At 53.6% G+C, this 25,784-nt stretch overlaps 1 protein-coding gene across 1 annotated transcript in view; it reads right to left on the bottom strand.

Annotated features, from left to right (window-relative positions):
• Positions 1-25,784, bottom strand: part of spef2 (sperm flagellar 2) — a 293,647-nt gene that overhangs the window by 214,036 nt on the left and 53,827 nt on the right. Inside the window, 3 exon segments of the mRNA XM_038803926.1 lie at positions 7,950-8,169; positions 16,041-16,209; positions 21,676-21,863. Coding sequence (XP_038659854.1) covers positions 7,950-8,169; positions 16,041-16,209; positions 21,676-21,863 — 577 coding nt within the window.

The following is a 25,784-nucleotide window of genomic DNA, read 5'->3' on the forward strand; positions in this document are numbered from 1 at the left end:
CTACTCAACCTCTCCTTGTAATCCAACCCCTTCAGCTCTGGGATTAACCTCGTGAATCTCCTCTGCACACCCTCCAGTGCCAGTACGTCCTTTCTCAAGTAAGGAGACCAAAACTGAACACAATACTCCAGGTGTGGCCGCACTAACACCTTATACAATTGCAACATAACCTGTCTAGTCTTAAACTCCATCCCTCTAGCAATGAAGGACAAAATTCCATTTGCCGTCTTAATCACCTGTTGCACCTGTAAACCAACTTTCTGTGACTCATGCACTAGCACACCCAGGTCTCTCTGCACAGCAGCATGCTTTAATATTTTATTGTTTAAATAATAATCCCGTTTGCTGTTATTCCTACCAAAATGGATAACCTCACATTTGTCAACATTGTATTCCATTTGCCAGACCCTAGCCCATTCACTTAACCTATCCAAATCCCTCTGTAGACTTCCAGTATCCTCTGCACTTTTCGCTTTACCACTCATCTTCGTGTCATCTGCAAACTTGGACACATTGCCCTTGGTCCCCAACTCCAAATCATCTATGTAGATTGTGAACAATTGTGGGCCCAACACTGATCCCTGAGGGACACCACTAGCTACTGATTGACAACCAGAGAAACACCCATTAATCCCCACTCTTTGCTTTCTATTAATTAGAATAATAATTCTATTAATGCCATGCATCTTTATCTTATGGAGTAGCATTTTGTGTGGCACCTTGTCAAAAGCTTTCTGGAAATCCAGATATACCACATCCATCGGCTCCCCGTTATCTACTGCACTGGTAATGTCCTCAAAAAATTCCACTAAATTAGTTAGGCACGACCTGCCCTTTATAAACCCAAGCTGCATCTGCCCAATGGGACAATTTCTATCCAGATGCCTCGCTATTTCTTCCTTGATGATAGATTCCAGCATCTTCCCTACTACCGACGTTAAGCTCACTGGCCGATAATTTCCTGCTCTCTGCCTACCTCCTTTTTTAAACAGTGGTGTCATGTTTGCTAATTTCCAATCCACCGGGACGACCCCATAGTCTAGTGAATTTTGGTAAATTATCATTAGTGCATCTGCAATTTCCGTAGCCATCTCTTTTAGCACTTTGGAATGCATTCCATTAGGGCCAGGAGACTTGTCTACCTTTAGCCCCATTAGCTTGCCCATTACTACCTCCTTAATGATAACAATCCTCTCAAGGTCATCACCTGTCATAGCCTCATTTCTATCAGTCACTGGCATGTTATTTGTGTCTTCCACTGTGAAGAACGACCCAAAAAACCTGTTCAGTTCCTCAGCCATTTCCTCATCTCCCATTATTAAAACTCCCTTCTCATCCTCATCCCAGGTATCGGGGTCACACTGCCCGGGTATCGGGGTCACACTGCCCGGGTATCGGGGGCACGCTGCCCGGGTATCGGGGGCACGCTGCCCGGGTATCGGGGTCACACTGCCCGGGTATTGGGGGCACACTGCCTGGGTATCGGGGTCACACTGCCCGGGTATCGGACACACTGCCCGGGTATCGGACACACTGCCCGGGTATCGGGTACACTGCCCGGGTATCGGGGACACACTGCCCGGGTATCGGGGGCACTCTGCACGGGTATCTGGGGAACACTGCCCGGGTATCAGGGACACACTGCCCGGGTATCGGGGACACACTGCCCGGGTATCGGGGGCACTCTGCACGGGTATCTGGGGAACACTGCCCGGGTATCGGGGGCACACTGCCCGGGTATCGGGGGCACACTGCCCGGGTATCGGGGACACGCTGCCCGGGTATCGGGGACACGCTGCCCGGGTATCGGGGACATGCTGCCCGGGTATCGGACACACTGCCCGGGTATCGGGGGCACACTGCCCGGGTATTGGGGACACACTGCCCGGGTATCGGGGGCACACTGCCCGGGTATCGGGGACACACTGCCCGGGTATCGGGGACACACTGCCCGGGTATCGGGGACATGCTGCCCGGGTATCGGGCACACTGCCCGGGTATCGCACACACTGCCCGGGTATCGAGGGCACACTGCCCGGGTATCGAGGGCACACTGCCCGGGTATCGAGGGCACACTGCCCGGGTATCGGACGCACTGCCCGGGTATCGGGGGCACACTGCCCGGGTATCGGGGGCACACTGCCCGGGTATCGGGGACACGCTGCCCGGGTATCGGGGACACGCTGCCCGGGTATCGGGGACATGCTGCCCGGGTATCGGGGGCACACTGCCCGGGTATTGGGGACACACTGCCCGGGTATCGGGGGCACACTGCCCGGGTATCGGGGACACACTGCCCGGGTATCGGGGACACACTGCCCGGGTATCGGGGACATGCTGCCCGGGTATCGGGCACACTGCACGGGTATCGCACACACTGCCCGGGTATCGAGGGCACACTGCCCGGGTATCGAGGGCACACTGCCCGGGTATCGAGGGCACACTGCCCGGGTATCGGACGCACTGCCCGGGTATCGGGGGCACACTGCCCGGGTATCGGGGGCACACTGCCCGGGTATCGGGGACACGCTGCCCGGGTATCGGGGACACGCTGCCCGGGTATCGGGGACATGCTGCCCGGGTATCGGACACACTGCCCGGGTATCGGGGGCACACTGCCCGGGTATTGGGGACACACTGCCCGGGTATCGGGGGCACACTGCCCGGGTATCGGGGACACACTGCCCGGGTATCGGGGACACACTGCCCGGGTATCGGGGACACACTGCCCGGGTATCGGGGACATGCTGCCCGGGTATCGGGCACACTGCCCGGGTATCGCACACACTGCCCGGGTATCGAGGGCACACTGCCCGGGTATCGAGGGCACACTGCCCGGGTATCGAGGGCACACTGCCCGGGTATCGGACGCACTGCCCGGGTATCGGGGGCACACTGCCCGGGTATGGGACACACTGCCCTGGTATCGGGGTCACACTGCCCGGGTATCGGGGACACACTGCCCGGGTATCGGGGACACACAGCCCGGGTATCGGGGACACACTGCCCGGGTATCAGGGACACACTGCCCGGGTATCGGGGACACACTGCCCGGGTATCAGGGACACACTGCCCGGGTATCGGGGACACACTGCCCGGGTATCAGGGACACACAGCCCGGGTATCGGGGACACACTGCCCGGGTATCAGGGACACACTGCCCGGGTATCGGGGGCACTGCCAAGGTATCGGGGACACACTGCCCGGGTATCGGGGACACGCTGCCCGGGTATGGGACACACTGCCCTGGTATCGGGGTCACACTGCCCGGGTATCGGGGACACACTGCCCGGGTATCGGGGGCACACCGCCCGGGTATCAGGGACACACTGCCCGGGTATCGGGGGCACTGCCAAGGTATCGGGGACACACTGCCCGGGTATCGGGGACACGCTGCCCGGGTATCGGACACATTGCCCGGGTATCGGAGAGACACTGCCCGGGTATCGGGGACACACTGCCCGGGTATCGGGGACACACTGCCCGGGTATCGGGGACACACTGCCAGGGTATCGGGGACACACTGCCCGGGTATCGGGCACACACTGCCCGGGTATCGGAAGCACTGCCCGGGTATCGGGGACACACTGCCCGGGTATCGGGGACACACTGCCCGGGTATCGGGGACACACTGCCCGGGTATCGAGGTCACACTGCCCAGGTATCGGGGACACACTGCCCGGGTATCGGACACACTGCCCGGGTATCGGGGACACATTGCCCGGGTATCGGGGACACACTGCCCGGGTATGGGGGACACACTGCCCGGGTATCGGGGACACACTGCCCGGGTATCGGACGCACTGCCCGGGTATCGGGGACACACTGCCCGGGTATCGGGGACACACTGCCCGGGTATCGGGGACACACTGCCTGGGCATGGGACACACTGCCCGGGTATCGGACACACTGCTCGGGTATCGGGGACACACTTCCCGGGTATCGGGGGCACACTGCCCGGGTATCGGGGGCACACTGCCCGGGTATCGGGGGCACACTGCCCGGGTATCACAAGAACATAAGAACATAAGAACTAGGAGGAGGAGTAGGCCATCTGGCCCCGCGAGCCTGCTCCGCCATTCAATTAGATCATGGCTGATCTTTTGTGGACTCAGCTCCACTTTCCGGCCCGAACACCATATCGGGGACACGCTGCCCGGGTATCGGGGACACCCTGCCCGGGTAACGGGGGCACACTGCCCGGGTATCGGGGACACACTGCCCGGGTATCGGGGGCACACTGCCCGGGTATCGGGGGACAGTGCCCGGGTATCGGGGGCACACTGCACGGGTATCGGGAGCACACTGCCCGGGTATCGGGGGTCATTGCCCGGGTATCGGGGGCACTGCCTGGGTAGCGGGGGCACACTGCCCGGGTATTGGGGGCACACTGCCCGGGTATCGGACACACTGCCCGGGTATCATAAGAACATAAGAACTAGGAGCAGGAGTAGGCCATCTGGCCCCTCGAGCCTGCTCCGCCATTCAATTAGATCATGGCTGATCTTTTGTGGACTCAGCTCCACTTTCCGGCCCGAACACCATAACCCTTAATCCCTTTATTCTTCAAAAAACTATCTATCTTTACCTTAAAAACATGTAAAGAAGGAGCCTCAACTGCTTCACTGGGCAAGGAATTCCATAGATTCACAACCCTTTGGGTGAAGAAGTTCCTCCTAAACTCAGTCCTAAATCTACTTCCCCTTATTTTGAGGCTATGCCCCCTAGTTCTGCTGTCACCCGCCAGTGGAAACAACCTGCCCGCATCTATCCTATCTATTCCCTTCATAATTTTAAATGTTTCTATAAGATCCCCCCTCATCCTTCTAAATTCCAACGAGTACAGTCCCAGTCTACTCAACCTCTCCTCATAATCCAACCCCTTCAGCTCTGGGATTAACCTAGTGAATCTCCTCTGCACACCCTCCAGTGCCAGTACGTCCTTTCTCAAGTAAGGAGACCAAAACTGAACACAATACTCCAGGTGTGGCCGCACTCCTGCTCCTAGTTCTTATGTTCTTATGTTCTTATGTATCGGGGGCACACTGCCCGGGTATCGGGGACACACTGCCCGGGTATCGGGGGCACACTGCCCGGGTATCGGGGACATGCTGCCCTGGTATCGGGGGCACACTGCCCGGGTATCAGGGACACGCTGCCCGGGTATTGGACACACTGCCCGGGTATCGGGGGCACACTGCCCGGGTATTGGGGACACACTGCCCGGGTATCGGGGGCACACTGCCCGGGTATCGGGGACACACTGCCCGGGTATCGGGGACATGCTGCCCGGGTATCGGACACACTGCCCGGGTATCGGGGGCACACTGCCCGGGTATTGGGGACACACTGCCCGGGTATCGGGGGCACACTGCCCGGGTATCGGGGACACACTGCCCGGGTATCGGGGACATGCTGCCCTGGTATCGGGTGCACGCTGCCCGGGTATCGGGGACATGCTGCCCTGGTATCGGGGGCACACTGCCCGGGTATCGGACGCACTGCCCGGGTATCGGGGGCACGCTGCCCGGGTATCGGGGACATGCTGCCCTGGTATCGGGGGCACACTGCCCGGGTATTGGGGACACACTGCCCGGGTATCGGACACACTGCCCGGGTATCGGGGACACACTGCCCGGGTATCGGGGACACACTGCCCGGGTATCGGGGACACACTGCCCGGGTATCGGGGGCACACTGCCCGGGTATCGGGGGCACACTGCCCGGGTATCGGGGGCACACTGCCCGGGTATCGGGGGCACACTGCCCGGGTATCGGGGACATGCTGCCCTGGTATCGGGGGCACACTGCCCGGGTATCGGACACACTGCCCGGGTATCGGGGACACACTGCCCGGGTATCGGGGGCACACTGCCCGGGTATCGGGGGCACACTGCCCGGGTATCGGGGGCACGCTGCCCGGGTATCGGGGACATGCTGCCCTGGTATCGGGGGCACACTGCCCGGGTATTCGGGACACACTGCCCGGGTATCGGGGGCACACTGCCCGGGTATTCGGGGGCACACTGCCCGGGTATCGGACACACTGCCCGGGTATCGGGGACACACTGCCCGGGTATCGGGGGCACACTGCCCGGGTATCGGGGGCACACTGCCCGGGTATCGGGGGCACGCTGCCCGGGTATCGGGGACATGCTGCCCTGGTATCGGGGGCACACTGCCCGGGTATTCGGGACACACTGCCCGGGTATCGGGGACACACTGCCCGGGTATCGGACACACTGCCCGGGTATCGGACACACTGCCCGGGTATCGGGGACACACTGCCCGGGTATCGGACACACTGCCCGGGTATCGGACACACTGCCCGGGTATCGGGGACACACTGCCCGGGTATCGGACACACTGCCCGGGTATCGGACACACTGCCCGGGTATCGGGGGCACACTGCCCGGGTATCGGGGACACACTGCCCGGGTATCGGTCCAGGTGCAGCACCATATTTGTTCTCGTGAGGCCACGAATCCTGCCCAACGCCAACACTGAGGCCGGGATTCTCCCTTCTGGGGACTAAGTTGCCAGGCCGCCGTGAGAACCGGCACCAACCACCCCAGTGTCACCACCCCCCGCGAGTTCGGAATCTCTGCATTTTTGTGGGCGAGGTGGACGCGGAGGGATCAGCGCCGCTTTAGTTGGCGCCGAAGGGACATCGCGAGTTCACACATGTGCGGAACCGATGGCAGCGGATCGGCCGGTGTATTTTGACGCTTGCGCGGGGGGGGGGGGGGTTCTCTTCTCCACCCCGGCCATGGCGGAGCCCTACAGGGGCCGGCACGGAAGAGATAAGTGCCCCCACGGAACAAGCCCGCCCTCAGATCGGTGGGTCCCATTCATGGGCCAGGCTACCGTGCCCACCCCCCCCCCCCCCCAGCGGTTAGATCCCCCCGCTCCCCACCCAGAGGACGCCCACGCATACTCACCTAGCATGTCCCGCTGGCGGGACTGGCGAAAAATGGATGGCCGCCTGGCCCATCGGGGCCCGGAGAATTGCTGATGGGCTGCTGTCAACGGCCCCCGACCGGCGTTCCCCCGCCCGAAAAACTGCGCCGTGGAATATGGCAGCCGGCGTCGGGGTGGGATTCACGCCGTCCCCTGGGGATTCTCTGACCCGGCGGTGGGTGGGAGAATCCTGCCCATGGTCTCAGGAACGGAGAATTCCGCCGGCTAACCTCGGCTAACCTCGGCTAACCTCTTTCCCATATTCCTCTGACCTGGATCGTTTTGTGCATTCAAGATTCCATCCAATCTCTGAGATACTGAGCTGCTCTCAGAACACCAGCTCGGCTTCACAGGCCCACAGTAAGGAGTCACCAACCTTCTAATCACCTCAGATCTCAGCTTCCTGCAAGCTTATTGCTTTACCTCCACATCCTGCAGCTTTGCTTTTCCACTTGCAGCTTTTCCTAGCTCCTCAATCTCAACTTCACTGAACAGAACCTTTCCCCAGATTCCGGATATTTATCCCTTTGACTTCACAGTCTTCCTGGAACTCTCCTGTCCCATTCCCTGGTGTCTGGGACCTGCTGTTCTTTACCTTGGGACATGCTCGCAGTTCCCTTTCATGTCTTACCTGTTCTCACAGTTTCTGTGGACTACGGTTTCTTTCTGGGTTAACTATGTTGCACCTGCCTCAAATCAATCTTGCATTTTAGTGTGGGCTCCCAGTTGCTAAGCAACAGCCTAGTATATTTTCTTTATCTTGCATTTATTTTAGGCATTGCCAAAACATCATTACGATGCAGGAAAAGTTTAAAGTGAAACTAAACTGAAGTCTTAACACTTTCTTAACACACAGACATAAGCACAAATTAAGCTTAAACATAAAGCCGTATCTTATTTATAACACCCACAATTATACAAAGATAACTTACTGATTGCTTTCCAACAATATGCGTCTCCCTCCACAGTTGGCCTGTTGCTGAACCTACCTTCCATTAAATATTGAATGCAGGTGCTTTTTCCAGCAAGCAGCTTGCCCAGAATGCACGCCTTGATGGGGAATGGAGGAAAAACAGGGGGTGGTGTTGGCGGTTTGCTTGGATAGACCATCTCAAATATCCGGTGAACCACATGTCCCAAAATGTTATTATTGGGTGGCGGACCATGAACATCACCATCCTCTGCTGGCAACCATTCACCAGTCATCATCTGAGAGAGAGAAAAAGAGGGAAAGTGTATAAAAATTGGCAAGTCATGTTGCAGCTGTGTAGAACCTTAGTTAGGCCACACTTGGAGTATAGTGTTCAATTCTGGTCACTACACTACCAGAAGGATGTGGAGGCTTTAGAGAGGGTGCAGAAGAGATTTACCAGGATGGTGCCTGGTATGGAGGGCATTAGCTATGAGGAGAGGTTGAATAAACTCGGTTTATTCTCACTGGAACGACGGAGGTTGAGGGGCGACCTGATAGAGGTCTACAAAATTATGAGGGGCATAGATAGAGTAGATAGTCAGAGGCTTTGCCCCAGGGTAGAGGGGTCAATTACTAGGGGGAATAGGTTTAAGGTGCGAGGGGCAAGGCTTAGAGGAGATGTCCGAGGCAAGTTTTTCTACACAGAGGGTAGTGGGTGCCTGGAACTCGCTGCCGGAGGTGGTGTTGGAAGCAGGGACGATAGTGACGTTTAAGGGGCATCTTGATAAATACATGAATAGGATGGGAATAGAGGGATACGGATCCAGGAAGTGTAGAAGATTTTTGTTTAAACAGGCACCCTGGTCGGCACAGGCTTGGAGGGCGAAAGGGACTGTTCCTGTGCTGTACTTTGTTAAGGAATTGGAGAGAGGTGGAGATGAGGCAGACAGTCAGAGGGAGAGTGAGATGAATAGAGACAGGGGACAGAATTGTCTGGTGTGTGTTCCAGCAGCCGGCTCTGGTCCATCATTGGCCGGATCCTCTGCTCCCGCTGCTATCAGTGGGATTTTCAATTGAATCCACCCCACACCATTGGGAATGTGCAGCAGGGCTGTGCCATCGGCAGGATAGAAAAATCCCGCTGGCGTGAAGGACCAGGCGCTCTCACCCAGAGAATGCAGCAAAAAGGGACAGGGAAAGACAACCGGACAGAGAGAGACGGAGAGTGAAAGAAGCAGACACGGACATGGAGAGAGATCAAGAGGGAGATTGGAGAGAGGAGACAGGAACACCGATAGTGTTTGAAAACGAGAGAGAGACAGAGGGAGTGTGAGAGAGTTGGAGGGAGAGGGAGAGAGCAAAACAGGGGGAACAAGAGAGAGAGAGTGAAATAGACAGGAAAAAAGAACAAGAGACAGGAGATAGGAAGTAGAAAGAGGGATGAGATCCTGCAACATGAATTTAGGGAGTTAGGCAGATGGTTAAAAAACAGGAGCACTGATGTTGGGATATCGGGATTACGCCCTGTGACACGGGGAGTGAGTGTAGAAATAGGAGGTTAGGTCAGATAAACATGTGGCGAGACGGATGGTTCAGGATGGGGGGGATTTAGATACTCGAATCATTGGGATCGCATCTGGGGTAAAGGAAGCTTGTAAAAATGGGATGAGTTGTACCTGAATTGGAGGAGGATAAATCTCCCAGCAGGGAGGTGTGTTCATGCAACTGGACAGGATCAAACTAATTTGAAAGTGGGATGGGATCCAAACTAATGTACAGTGGGTGAGAAGATGGAGTCAAATATAGAGGATAAACCAGGCATTCGAGTGGACAGAGCAGACAGGGATATGATACTGTACATGGAGGACTGGGACATTAAATTGCATTTATTTCAATGCAAGCAGCCTGACGGGTAGAACATAGAACATAGAACAGTACAGCACAGAACAGGCCCTTCGGCCCTCGATGTTGTGCCGAGCCATGATCACCCTACTCAAACCCACGCATGCACCCTATACCCGTAACCCAACAACCCCCCCCCTTAACCTTACTTTTTTTTAGGACACTACGGGCAATTTATCATGGCCAATCCACCTAACCCGCACATCTTTGGACTGTGGGAGGAAACCGGAGCACCCGGAGGAAACCCACGCACACACGGGGAGGACGTGCAGACTCCGCACAGACAGTGACCCAGCGGGGAATCGAACCTGGGACCCTGGAGCTGTGAAGCATTTATGCTAACCACCATGCTACCGTGCTGCCCGTGCTGACCGGGTCAGACTGATGAACTCAGTGTTGATCGGAACATGGAATTATCACATTAATACAATCATAGAAACTTTGTTGAAAGAAGGGGAGGACAAGCAGCTGAATGTCCCAGGGTATAGAGGTGTCAGGGGTGATAGAGGGAGAGGTAAAAGAGGAGGAGGGATTGCGTTATTGATTAGGGAGAACATCACGGCAGTGCTCAGGAATGAGCATGAACCACTCCGGCGTCGGGCTGCCCCAAAGGTGCAGAATCCTCCGCACCTTCAGGGGCTCGGCCGGTCCGAGAGTGGTTTGCGCGGTGCTGAAGGGTCTCCGCCAGCTGGCGCGAGTTGGTGCAGGTGCGGGAGCGCCAGCGTGTGCTGCCGCCATTCCAGCGCATGCGCAGGGGGGGTTCATCTCTGATACAGCGGCCGGCGTGGAGGGATAGAGTGCCCCCACAGCACAGACCCGCCCATGGATCGGTGGGCCCCGATCGCGGGCTAGGCCACCATGGGGGCATCCCCCCGGGGCCAGATTCCCCCCGCGCCTCCCCGAGGACCCCGGAGGCCGCCCGCGGAGCCAGGTCCCGCCGGTAAGTACCTGCTGTAATTTATGCCGGCGGGACCGACCGTAAACATGCGGCCACTCAGCCAATCGCAGGCCAAAGAATCGAATGGCCCCCGACCGACGCTCCGTGATTCCCACCCCCGGCACATCCCTGGTGCCGGAGAATTCGGCAGCCGGCGGGTGCGGGACTCGGCGGGGGTCGGAGAAACCCGCCTGAGATCTGAGTAAGTTTCTCAAATCAAGCCAGATGGGTAGAACCGAAGAACAGAAATAGGTGATCAGATTGCTGGGAGTGAGCTACAGGATCCCAAACAGTCAGGGAGAGACAGAAGGGCAGACAGGGAGACAGAAGGGCAGACAGGGAGACAGAAGGGCAGACAGGGAGAGACAGACGGGCAGACAGGGAGAGACAGAAGGGCAGACAGGGAGAGACAGACGGGCAGACAGGGAGAGACAGAAGGGCAGACAGGGAGACAGAAGGGCAGACAGGGAGAGACAGAAGGGCAGACAGGGAGACAGAAGGGCAGACAGGGAGAGACAGACGGGCAGACAGGGAGAGACAGACGGGCAGACAGGGAGAGACAGAAGGGCAGACAGGGAGAGACAGAAGGGCAGACAGGGAGAGACAGACGGGCAGACAGGGAGAGACAGAAGGGCAGACAGGGAGACAGAAGGGCAGACAGGGAGAGACAGACGGGCAGACAGGGAGAGACAGACAGGGAGAGACAGACGGGCAGACAGGGAGACAGAAGGGCAGACAGGGAGACAGAAGGGCAGACAGGGAGAGACAGACGGGCAGACAGGGAGACAGAAGGGCAGACAGGGAGAGACAGACGGGCAGACAGGGAGACAGAAGGGCAGACAGGGAGAGACAGACGGGCAGACAGGGAGAGACAGACGGGCAGACAGGGAGAGACAGAAGGGCAGACAGGGAGACAGAAGGGCAGACAGGGAGAGACAGACGGGCAGACAGGGAGAGACAGACGGGCAGACAGGGAGAGACAGACGGGCAGACAGGGAGAGACAGACGGGCAGACAGAGAGAGACAGACGGGCAGACAGGGAGAGACAGACGGGCAGACAGGGAGAGACAGACGGGCAGACAGGGAGAGACAGACGGGCAGACAGGGAGAGACAGAAGGGCAGACAGGGAGACAGAAGGGCAGACAGGGAGAGACAGACGGGCAGACAGGGAGAGACAGACAGGGAGAGACAGACGGGCAGACAGGGAGACAGAAGGGCAGACAGGGAGACAGAAGGGCAGACAGGGAGAGACAGACGGGCAGACAGGGAGACAGAAGGGCAGACAGGGAGAGACAGACGGGCAGACAGGGAGACAGAAGGGCAGACAGGGAGAGACAGACGGGCAGACAGGGAGAGACAGAAGGGCAGACAGGGAGAGACAGAAGGGCAGACAGGGAGAGACAGACGGGCAGACAGGGAGAGACAGACGGGCAGACAGGGAGACAGAAGGGCAGACAGGGAGAGACAGACGGGCAGACAGGGAGAGACAGACGGGCAGACAGGGAGGCTGATTTAGCTCACTCGGCTAAATCACTGGCTTTTAAAGCAGACCAAGCAGGCCAGCAGCACGGTTCAAGTCCCGTACCAGCCTCCCCGAACAGGCGCCGGAATGTGGCGACTAGGGGCTTTTCACAGTAACTTCATTGAAGCCTATTCGTGGCAATAAGCGATTTTCATTTCATTTCAAATCTCGGAGAATTGGAGAAAATCAGGTAAGATTAATCGGGGATTTGAGCTTCCCCAGTATTAGCTGGGACAGTTATAGTGTGAAAGACTGATAGGGAGCTAAATTGTTAAAATATTCTTAAAACCAACCACCTCCCATACATGCACCCTGATACCCCAAACCCCACACACACCCCTGTAATGAACTCCAATTGGCTTTATTGGTTGGCCAATTGGAGTATGAGCTCCCTCAATGATAGCTCATTGAGGGGGCCAATATAATCACCTGTGTAGGCTTTGTTAGCCAGTCTTAAATTGACTGGACTGCTAGCAGGACTGTTTGTAGCTGCTCCTGTAATATCGTTATGTTAAATAAATATTGGTGTGGTGACGGAACTCCTGCCTCCCGTGTATTACTACAGTGGCGACGAGGTAAACTAAGAATTTTGCAGAGACCAGCTGCCGCACTCGGAGGGTAAGCCTTGCCGTTTTTAAAAAATGCTGTTTTTTGGGAGGTTAGAGGCATTCGACCCGGCTGTTGAGGACTGGTCCCAGTATGTGGAGAGAATATGTTATTTTTTCCAGGCAAATGATATACTGACGGAGGAAAGGAGACGGCTTATCCTGCTGTCGGCGTGCGGACCCTCCGCTTTCGCCATTATACGTAGTCTGACTTATCCCGATGCGCCGGACACGAAAACTTTCCAAGAAGTAACGGAATTGGTGAAAGAGCACTACGCCCCAAAACCACCCCTCATTTTGCATAGGTACAGATTCTACACAGCGAAGCGTGAAGACAGGGAGTCAGTCACGAATTTCTTGACATTTTTTTACTGCGAATATCACCGCCAGTCCTTCCTTTTCGATTTGGGCGTACTTCCTCTCAGCCATCGCCAAGGTCCTCGAAGCATAGGCTATTGGCCGTTCTTCCCCATTCCTTCCTCTATGGGCTAAGACGGCTCCTGCCCCGTAAGGGGATGCATCACAAGTGACCGTGGTGGGAGCTGGGGCTTCTTTTATTGCCCTTACTCTGTCTTCTAATGGGTATAAACCTGACTCGTCTACTTTATATCCCAGGTACGTCACTTGTGGGGCCAGAAAAACACATTTTTCCCCTTTTAGCTGTACGCCTGCCTTTGCGAAACGCCTGAGCACTTCCTCCAGGTTCCTTAAGTGTTCCCTGTTTGTCCTACCCGTGATTAAGACATCGTCCAAATAAATTGCCACCTGCGGTAGTCCCTGCAGAATATTTTCCATCGTACGCTGGAATATAGCGCAGGCTGATGACACTCCGAAAGGTAGCCTAGTATAACGAAAAAGGCCCTTCAGGGTGTTGATCGTAGCGAACTTCTGGGAGCCCTTGTCCAGTTTTAACTGCAGGTAGGCGTGGCTCATGTCCAGTTTTGTGAACAAAAACACACCTGCCAATTTGGCATACAGGTCGTCTATTTTCGGGATTGGGTATTTGTCCAGCAGTGCGTATTTGTTTACTGTCTGTTTGAAATCTCCATAGAGACGTATCGAGCCGCCTGGCTTCAAAATTGGTACCACCGGCGCTGCCCATTCCGAGAACTGTACTGGTCTGATAATGCCGTCGCGCCGTAACCTTTCTATTTTGTCATCTACTTTCTTAATGCAAAAGGTACCGGCCTGGCCTTTCAAAATTTCGGAAGGGCTTCTGGTGTTGTTACCCCACTCTGTCTGGTGCCAGAAACGGTCCTTCTCTGTTGGGGGAGCCTCAGCCGGTACTTCCCTCTGTCTCCAGTTAGCCCTGGCAGACTTGGGGGCAGTTCTGGGGTTTTCCTTTTTCCCTCTATTCCTCAGGTTTTTCCTGAGAGCGGCTATCTGGTAGCAGGACCCATTGTGGTAGTCCCTCTCACAGGTATCTACCTCCATTGGCGTGCCCTGTAGTTCCTGCGCCCCACTTGCTGCCTTTTCTAGGGACAGTGCGAGCTGTAACGCCTGCCTGCAGTCTAGCTCCGCTTCCGCCAACAGGCGTTTCTGTATTGTGAGGTTGTCTATACCACACACTAACCGGTCCCGAAGCATTTCATTTAGCGTCGGGCCGAACTCACATTTTTCCGCCAGCCTTCTAGGGCGGGTCAAGAAATTCGTGACTGACTCCCTGTCTTCCCGCTTCGCTGTGTAGAATCTGTACCTATGCAAAATGAGGGGTGGTTTTGGGGCGTAGTGCTCTTTCACCATTTCCGTTACTTCTTGGAAAGTTTTCGTGTCCGGCGCATCGGGATAAGTCAGACTACGTATAATGGCGAAAGCGGAGGATCCGCACGCCAACAGCAGGATAAGCCGTCTCCTTTCCTCCGTCAGTATATCATTTGCCTGGAAAAAGTAACACATTCTCTCCATATACTGAGACCAGTCCTCAATAGCCGGGTCGAATGCCTCTAACCTCCCAAAAAACAGCATTTTTAAAATGGCAAGGCTTACCCTCCGAGTGCGGCAGCTGGTCTCCGCAAAATTCTTAGTTTACCTCGTCGCCACTGTAGTAATCCATGGGAGGCAGGAGTTCCGTCACCACACCAATATTTATTTAACATAACGATATTACACGAGCAGCTACAAACAGTGCTGCTAGCTGTCCAGTCAACTTAAGACTGGCTCACAAAGCCTACACAGGTGATTATATGGGCCCCTCAATGAGCTATCATTGAGGGAGCTCATACTCCAATTGGCCAACCAATAAAGCCAATTGGAGTTCATTACACCCCTCCCCCCCAAGGTCCGAGGAATTCCTGCCAGCTGGCATTCCTCTGAGCTTCTTCCTGCTCCTCATGTCTGGGTGTGTCACCTCTGTGTCGTCCGCCGGATCGTTCTCCGAAGTGGGCGGGGTGTACCTTATAGGTGCCCGTCTTTTCCTTGACGACCTCCTTGGAAGTTGTTCTTCCTCCTCCTCAGGGAGAGGTGTCGCGGCGGCCTCGTCGAACGTGTCCATCTCCGACTCTGATGACTGGATGACGGGGTCTGGAGAAATTTCTCGGGGCTGGGGTGTGGGTATCCTTTCCGTCTGGGCTATCCCAGCTTGAGGCGGTCCTGCTTCGCCTGCCTCCAGGTGTGGTTCCGCTGCCCTTATTTGGTCTAGGTGTTTCTTCAGCACCTTACCTCCTATTGAAACCTCATACGATATGGGCCCTGTTTGGGACTCTACCGTGCCTTTGACCCACGTTGGTCCATTCCCATAATTGTTGACCCAGACCGGTGCCCCCACCTGGAAATGTCTCTGCTGCCGACTATTATCATGCCCCCTGCGTTGGGCCTCCTGTTGTTTCTCCACTTTCCCCGTTAAATTTGGGAAAAGGAGATTCAGCCTCGTTCGCAGCCGCCTTCCCATTAAGAGTTCAGCTGGCGGTATGCCCGTTGTGGAATGCGGTGTGGTCCTTGCACATGCAGGCACACGCACACACACATGCACACACATGCAGGCACACACAGACACACACACAGACACATGCACACACATGCAGGCACACACACACACACACACACACACACAGGCACAGACACACACACACACATACAGGCACAGACACACACATGCCCATACAGGCACACACACACACACACATACACACACAGGCACACACATACACACACACATGCAGGCACATCCACACACACTCATATATGTAATGGACAATTGATACCTTGTAATCCTCATAATCCTGAATGTTCAGCAGTTCATCTTTAGCCATCTCCACGTTGCTCACGGAGAGCTGCTCTGAGTACTGGGGCTCACTCTGCAGTTGATCATAAATAGGCAGCTCATGGAAGAACATCTCCTTCCACCCGCTCATCATTTTGCTTGGAATTAAGCTGAGTGCGAGACATAATTTAAATCATTATCCAGAAAAATCCAGAGATCAAGATGGCGACTGCTTGCAAGCTGTGCCGTGCAGACCCTCTAATTCTATCTTTTACTCTCATTATATGCTTCTAAAACTTCATTCCAACTCTTCTAAACTCTTTAACAACGGTATAATTCAATTACTTCCCTACTGCAGCAGCCTTTTGAATGGACCTACCTCGTATTACGTTGATCTTTTCTCTACACCTTGCTATAACTGTAACATTATATTCTGCAGTCTCTCCTTCCTTCCCTATGTACGGTATGCATTGTTTGTACAGCAGGCAAGAAACAATACTTTTCACTGTATACTAATACATGTTGATGAGCCATCAATTGAACGCGAGACGAGTTGCTGTACAAAAGTTAGGCTTTAATTTTATTTATTTTTTAAAAATTTAGATTAGCCAATTATTTTTTCCAATTAAGGGGCAATTTAGCGTGGCCAATCCACCTACTCTGCACATTTTTGGGTTGTGGGGGCGAAACCCACGCAGACATGGGGAGAACGTGCAAACTCCACACGGACAGTGACCCAGAGCCGGGATCGAACCTGGGACCTCAGCACCGTGAGGCGGTTGTGCTAACCACTAGGCCAACGTGCTGCCCTAAGTTAGGCTTTAATAAGCTAGAACTTAGCCCTGCGGTTGTCTACAATAAAATGGACGACCGCCGGGCGTTCTGACTATTTATACCTCGGTATGGAGGCGTGGTTAACTCAGCCTCTTGACCAATTGGAGAGCTGTCACATGACTGGTCTCAACCAATCGGTCGAGAGGCACATGACCGACCAGGGCCAATGGTAAGCCGGTGTTCTGCACCAATGGCAGACAGCTATGCAAATCATACCACCACATTCACCCCTTGCGGAGAACTGGTGGTATGAGTAGCAGCTGGGAGAACAAATATTTTCTCTTCTTTTCTTTTATTACATTTTTGGCTTCCCACTGGCCCAGACAATTAGCAATAGTACACAAAGTCCCAACAAAGTCTATGGAGCTGTTGTAATTTAAATCGATTCGATCAGTCTTTTCGTGGCCCGTGACGTTCTGGCAGACCGCCGCGGTGGAGGAGGTGACGTTGGTTCAGCCGATGGTGGTGGTTCCGTTGACATCCTGGAGTCCAGGAGCGATGGTCCTTGAACAGTCTCCGTCACCCGAGCTGGCTGTGGAGACGCCATGGATGGGGAAGGGGTGGCCTGGGTGGGGCGCTGGGGAGAAAAAAACAGGGGGGGGGTCTGTGGTGAAGGGGGGGAAGGCCGCACGCCGGCGGGTGCCAGGTCCCGGAGGGAGACCGTGTCCTGCCGACCGTCGGGGTACTCCACATACGTGTACTGCGGGTTAGCGTGGAGTAACTGGACTTGTTCCACCAACGGGTCGGACTTGTGCACCCGCACATGCTTCCGGAGCAAGATGGGCCCGGGGGCGACCAGCCACGTCGGGAGAGGGGATCCGGAGGACGACTTCCTGGGGAAGACAAGAAGACGTTCATGAGGTGTGTGATTTGTTGCGGTACAGAGGAGTGAGCGGATAGAATGTAGGGCATCGAGGATAACCTCTTGCCATCGGGAAATAGGGAGATCTCTGGACCGGAGGCCCAGTAGTATGGTCTTCCAGATGATACCATTCTCCCGCTCGACCTGTCCGTTACCCCGGGGGTTATAGCTGGTCGTCCTGCTAGAGGCAATGCCCCTGTTGAGCAGGAATTGACGCAGCTCGTTGCTCATAAAGGAGGACCCCTGATCGCTGTGTATGTACGCGGGGTAGCCGAACAGTGAGAAGATGGAGAGGAAGGCCTTAATGACGGTCGATGTGGTCATGTCGGGGCAGGGAATGGCGAAGGGGAAGCGGGAGTATTCGTCGATTACCGCCAGGAAGTAAATGTTGCGGTTGTTAGAGGGAAGGGGCCCCTTGAAGTCAATGCTGAGACGTTCGAAGGGGCGGGATGCTTTGATCAGGTGTGCGCGCTCGGGGCGGTAGAAGTGTGGTTTGCACTCTGCGCAGATGTGGCAGTCACGGGTTACTGTCCTGACTTCCGCGATGGAGAAAGGCAGGTTGCGGGCCTTAATGAAATGGTAGAAATGGGTCACCCCTGGATGGCAGAGGTCTGCGTGGAGGGAGCGGAGGCGGTCTATCTGCGCGCTGGCACAGGTACCGCGGGACAGGGCATCAGGAGGCTCGTTGAGCTTCCCAGGACGATACAAAATCTCATAGTTGTATGTGGACAACTCGATCCGCCACCGTAAGATCTTGTCGTTCTTAATCTTGCCCCTTTGTGCATTATCAAACATGAAGGCCACTGACCATTGGTCTGTGAGGAGGGTAAACCTCCTGCTGGCCAAATAGTGCCTCCAATGTCGCACGGCTTCGACTATGGCCTGGGCTTCCTTTTCCACAGAGGGGTGGCGGAGTTCGGAAGCCTGGAGAGTTCTGGAGAAGGCCACGGGTCTGCCCGCTTGGTTCAGGGTGACCGCCAGAGCTACTTCTGATGCGTCGCTCTCGACCTGGAAGGGGAGCGACTTGTCGATGGCGCGCATCGTGGCCTTTGCGATGTCCGCTTTGATGCGGCTAAAGGCCTGGCAGGCCTCTGTCGACGGCGGGAAGGTCGTGGTTTAAATGAGGGGATGGGCCTTGTCAGCGTAGTTGGGAACCCATTGGGCGTAGTAAGCGAAGAAACCCAGGCAGCATTTGAGGGATTTGGGGGTATTGGGGAGAGGGAGTTCCATCAGGGGGCGCATGCGTTCAGGGTCGGGGCCTATCACTCCTTTACGCACTACGTAGCCGAGGATGGCTAGACGGTCGGTGTTAAAAACGCACTTATCCTTATTGTTTGTGAGGTTAAGGAGTTTTGCGGTTTGGAGGAATTTCTGGAGGTTGATGTCATGGTCCTGCTGGTCATGGCCGCAGATGGTGACGTTATCGAGATACGGGAAGGTAGCCCGTAATCCGTACTTGTCGACCATTCGGTCCATCTCCCGTTGAAAGACCGAGACCCCATTTGTGACACCAAATGGAACCCTAAGGAAGTGGTAGAGGCGCCCATCTGCCTCAAACGCAGTGTATTTGCGGTCACTCGCGCGGAGGGGGAGCTGGTGGTAAGTGGACTTAAGGTCCACAGTGGAGAAGACTTTGTATTTCGTGATATCGTTTACCATGGGGGGGCACAAGTTCAAGGTGAGGGGTGGGAGGTTCAGGGGGTATTTGAGGAAAATATTTTTATACAGAAGCTGGTGACGGTCTGGAACGCGCTGCCTGGGAGGGGGGCAGAGGTGGGTTGCCTCACATCCTTTAAAATGTACCTGGATGAGCACTTGGCCCATCACAACATTCAGGGCTATGGGCCGAGTGCTGGCAAATGGCATTAGGTGGGCAGCTCAGGTGCCTTTCTGCACTGGATTTTTCCGTGATTCTGCGGTTTTGTGATATCTACTAGAATTCTTTGAATATGTAACTAGTGGAGCTGACCAGGGAGAACCGACGGATGTGGTTTATTTAGACTTTCAGAAGGCTTTCGACAAAGTCTCACATAGCAGATTACTATGGAAAGTTAAAGTGCATAGTTCGTGTCTTGAGATGGATAGAAAGCTGGTTAGCAGACAGGAAGCAAAAAGTTGGAATAAATGGGTCTTTTTCTGATTGGCTGGCAGTGACTAGTGGGGTACCGTAGGGATATGTGCTCGGACCACAACTGTTCACATTATATATTAATGATTTAGATGAGGGAACTAAATATATTGGCCGGGATTCTCTCCCAGCCCGCGGGTGGGCCGTACCGGCACCAAAGAGTGGCGTGTACCACTCCGGCTTCGGGCTGCCCGGAAGGTGCGGAATCCTCTGCACTTCCGGGGGCTCGGCCGGCGCCGGAGTGGTTGGCACTGTGCCAACTGGCTCCGAAGGGCCTCCGCCGTCTGGGAAAACGCTGGCGCATGCGTGGGAGCGCCAGCGTGTTCTGGCACATGCGCAGGGGGTTTCACCTCCGCGCTGGCCAGGGCGGCGCTTTACAGAGGCCGGCACGGAGGGAAAGAGTGTGCCCACGGCACAGGCCCGCCCGCAGATCGGTGGGCCCCGATCGCCAGTATGGACCTTGTTCATTTAACGCCTGTGGCACCAGCCGAAAACGGGTGGCCACTCGGCCCATCGGGGCCCGGAGAATCGCGGGGGGAGGGGGTGCCGCTGCCAATGGCCCCCAACCGGCACAACGTGATCCCCGCCCCCGCCAATAAACCGGCGCCGGAGAATTCGGCAGCCGGAGTCGGAGCGGGATCCACGCTGACCCCCAGCGATTCTCCGACCCTGCGGGGGGGGATCAGAGAATTCCGCCGATTATCTCCCAATTTGCAGATGATACAAAGTTGGGTGGGAGGGTGAGCTGTGAGGAGGATGCAGAGATGTTTCAGTGGGATTTGGACAGGCTGAGTGAGTGGGCACATGCATGGCAGATGCAGTATAATGTGGATAAATGTGAGGTTACTGCTTCGGTATCAAAAATAGGAAGGCAGAATATTTGAATGGGTGTAAATTGAGAGAGGCGGATACTCAGCGAGACTTTGGTGTCCTCGTGCATCAGTCGCTGAAAGTAAGCGTGCAGGTACAGCAGGCAGTAAAGAAGGCAAATGGTATGTTGGCCTTCATAGCGAGAGGATTTGAGTATAGGGATAGAGATGTTTTACAGTAATTGTATCGGGTATTGGTGAGGCCACACCTGGAGTATTGTGGGCAGTTTTGGTGTCCGTATCTGAGGAAGGGTGTTGTTGCTATGGAGGGAGAGCAGCGAAGGTTTACCAGACTGATTCCTGGGATGGTGGGACTGTCAGATGAGGAGAGACTAAGTCGGTTAGGATTATATTTATTGGAGTTTGAAGAGTGAGAGGGGATCTCATAGAAACTTATAAAATTCTAACAGGATTAGACAGGGTAGATTCAGAAAGAATGTTCCCGATGGTGGGGGAGTCCAGAACTAGGGGCCATAGTTTGAGGATAAGGGGTAACTCTTTTAGGACTGAGGTGAGGAGAAATTTCTTCACCCAGAGAGCGGGGAATCTGTGGAATTCACTCCCACAGAAAGTAGTTGATGCCGAAACATTTGTGTAATTTCAGGGAGGAATTAGATACAGCTCTTGGGGCGAAAGGGATCGAGGGATATGGGGGAAGGCGGGATCAGGGTATTGAACTAGATGATCAGCCATGATCACAATGAATGGCGGAGCGGGCTCAAAGGGCCGAATGGCCTCCTTCTGCTTCTATTTTTCTATGCATGTTTCTTGTATTATTATCAATGGAGACCCTCTTTTGATGGATGTACACATGTGGAGGGGGGGGGGGGGGGGCCACAGCGCTATGATTGACCCGGCGCCCACCATTATCCTGTCTCCCCAGTAGGGCCACTTATTGCACTGAGCAAAAGGGTTCTTTGCTGCGCTTTGGCATTCTACCTACTTCAGTGTGAGCTCGCGGTATTCTGCGACCTTGGTTGCTAAATCGACAATGTGTTCCACCACCCCCCGGCACACGTTGTAATGTTTGCGAAATCGCTCCTCTGCACGCTCAGCCATTATCCGCTCGTGGACTTCCCGTTCCCGCTGGATCTTTTCCATGTGTTCCAGCTTCTCCTCTCTCGCCAAGACCTAGGGGGCAAGAAGCATGAAATATAACACCTCAGACTTTATTCTTTCAAAGAACAAAGAACAATACAGCACAGGGACAGGCCCTTTGGCCCTCCAAGCCTGTACCGACCATGATACCAACCTTTACCAAAACCCTCAGCCCTTCCTTGTGCCGTATCCCTCTATACCCATTGTGGTGAACGTATGCTATTACAATTCACCACTGTACTGTTTGTATGATGTTGATGCCCTTGTGGACTCCGCCTGTGGCTCCGCCCCCTTGGGGGTGGTATATAAACCTGCATCCTGTAGGCTGCACTCAGTACAGAGCAGTCACAGGCAGGCACAGATCTAGGCTATTAAAACCACTATTAACTTCTACTCTTCGTCTCGTGTGAATTGATGGTCACATCACCCATCCTATCCACGTATATGTTGAGATGCCTTTTAAACGCCGTTAATGTATCTGCTTCCACAACCTCCCCTGGCAACGTGTTCCAGGCGCTCACCACCCTCTGCGTAAAAACCTGCCTCAAACATCTCCTCTAAACCTTGTCCCATGGCCCTTAAACCTATGCCTCCTGGTGACTAACCCCACCACCCTGGGAAAGAATGCCTGCCCATCCACTCTATCCATGCCCATCATAATCCTGTAGCCCTCTATCAGGTCACCCCTCAACCTCCGTCTTTCTAATGAAAACAGTCTGAGTCTATTCAGCCTCTCCCCATAGCTAACACCCTCCAGACCAGGCAACATCCTGGTAAACCTCCTCTGCACCCTCTCCAAAGCCTCCACTTCCTTCTGGTAGTGTGGTGACCAGAATTGTGCGCAATATTCCAAGTGCGGCCTTACCAAGGTTCTATACAACTGGAGCATGACTTGCCAGTTTTTATACTCGATGCCCCGTCCAATGAAGGCAAGCATTCCGTATGCTTTCTTGACTATCTTGTCCACTTTGTTGCCACCTTCAAAGATCTGTGGACCTGCACGCCCAGATCTCTCTGACTTTCTATTATCCTAAGAGTTTTGCCATTTACGGTATATTTCGCCTCTATGTTAGACCTACCAAAATGTATTACCTCACATTTGTCCAGATTAAACTACATTTGCCATTTGTCATGTGAGAGTACCTTTAAGAAATGATGTTTAAGCAATGTACCTTTAAGAAATGGAGCAGCTGATATTACTGAAGTGATGTCAGAGTGTGGGTGGAGCTGGGTTTTTAGCTCAGCCATTCTGCAGTGTTTTAATTTCAGTTTTGAGGAAAAGAGCTTGGGTGTGTCTGTGTTTGCAGTGAGCTGGATCTGCTGTGATCTCTGCCAGGAAAGACTATCTCTGAATCATTTGGGTGATTTAAACTCATAATAGTAATGTCTTTAACCTGATGTGTTTCTGTTTAAAGGTGTTAAGTCTTTTGGAGGTTTGAAGGAACATTTTGAGGGATTATTTAGTGTTGTATTATTTTCGGGGTTATCTTTGAAGTAAGGGGTGTTCAGGGATCCAATGTTTATTTGAAAGGTTAAGTTGAATTCATGGAATAAACATTGTTTTGTGTTTAAAAACCCACGTGTCCATAATTGTACTACCACACCTGGAGACCAAGCCGTGTCCTTCAGAAGCAACAATACATTAAAGGGAGAGGTTGGTTGAACTCCGAATTGAACATTTTGGGGTTCTGAAAACACCGCTCCCATAACACATTTCTCTGCCCAAGTCTCCAACTTATCCATGTCCTGCTGTATCCTCTGACAATCCTCACGCTATCTGCCACTCCACCAACCTTGGTGTCATCCCGCGAACTTACTAATCAGACCGGTTTCCTCCAAATCGTAAATATTTTGGCAAAATGCTTGTGAGGTTAATTTTAACTGTAAAAGTGAAATCTTGTTTCTTTAAGTTTTCTTTTGTTAATTTTTAAAGTTTAATATTTCACATTCCCAAAACTGGCATTGGAATTTTTTGCCTCCTGACTTCAGTGCACATACCTTCTCATAATGAAAGGAAATTACAAATTGTTGTGTTAGCTTATTCGAGTTTCTCTTTCGGTTTCAGTCAGGCGGGAATTACCGCCTGTCATATAACAATACCGATGCTTAGTGAGTTCAGAAACATTTTACAGATAAAGTGGAAATGATATCCAATGTTGTGTTGTGTTGTTGATACTTATTACGGAGTCCAGGACTTAGAAGGTCGTGAGATCCCCTTTTTAAGAGTCTTATAGATTCTGTCAATCACAGCTGGAGCCTGCAAGGTAAAGAAATGGTAAAGCCAAGTTTGGATGTATTTGTCACAAAATGTATGGCATGGAATTTACCTGTAACACAGGTGGTAGAGGTTATCCTGGAGGGGGGAACTAACCGGTAGATAGGCAAGCCTTGGGAACAGCAGTTTGGCTGGTGGCATATCAGCAGCAGCATATCGGCAGTAAAACACAGGCAGCAGTTTGACACACACAGGCACACAGGCATACACACAGACACGCACACACACATAGACACACACACATAGACAGACACATAGGCACAGGCACACACACAGACACACACACAGACACACACAGGTACACAGGCACACACACAGACACGCACACACACATAGACACATACACATAGACAGACACACAGGCACAGGCACACACACAGACACACACACAGACACACACAGGTACACAGGCACACACACAGACACGTACACACATATAGACACACACATATAGACACACACACATAGACAGACACACATAGACAGACAACATAGACAGACACAGATAGACAGAGACACACAGGCACACACACACACACAGACACAGACAAAGGCACACAGACACGGGCACACAGACACAGGCACACACACAGACACACACAGACACGGGCACACAGACACAGGCACACACACAGAGACACACACAGACACGCACACAGACACACACAGACAGAGGCACACAGACACACACAGACACGCACACAGACACACAGACACACACAGACACAGGCACACAGGCACTGGCACGCACACAGACACGCACACAGACACACACAGGTACACATACACACAGACACACATACACACAAGCACACAGACCACGCACACAGACACACAGACACAGGCACACACACATGCACACAGACACAGGCACACAGACACTCACACAGACACACACACAGACACACAGACACAGACACACACATAGGCACAACACGCACACAGACACACACAGGTACACATACACACAGACACACACAGGTACACATACACACACAGACACACACAGGTACACACACACACAGACACACAGGTACACATACACACACAGACACACACAGGTACACATACACACACAGACACACACAGTACACATACACACACAGGCACACAGACACAGGCACACACACAGACACACACAGGTACACAGGCACACACAGACCACACACACAAGCACACAGACACAGACAGACACACACAGGTACATATATACACACACAGACACACACTCATGCTCACACATACAGGCACACACACGCACACACAAACGCACACACACAGGCACACAGACACAGGCACACAGACATACACTCATGCTCACACACACACACTGGCACAACACACACACACAATATGGAAGCTCTGGAAAGCTGGAGTGGGGGTAAGGATGTTGTATATAAAAAATAAAAATCAGCTGCAGGAAAGGTGAATCAAAATTGCGAATGTAATTAATTGATTATCTTGCTTGCATTTTGAGTGCTACCTTGAGTTTGAAAATGTTAAGACAAATGGTACAAGAATGCAGAAAGCAAAGGAAGCTTCTGATAATAATGTGCATGTAAGTTTTAATATATCCTTTGGCACTTTTGTAACTCATGACAGTTTGTAACTCATGATAGTTTACATTTCTACGCTATGTGGAAATATGAAAGTGTGGATGTGATTATTCAGTGTGTCTG

Source organism: Scyliorhinus canicula, chromosome 8 (assembly GCF_902713615.1).
Source record: "Scyliorhinus canicula chromosome 8, sScyCan1.1, whole genome shotgun sequence".
Lineage (NCBI taxonomy): Eukaryota > Metazoa > Chordata > Chondrichthyes > Carcharhiniformes > Scyliorhinidae > Scyliorhinus > Scyliorhinus canicula.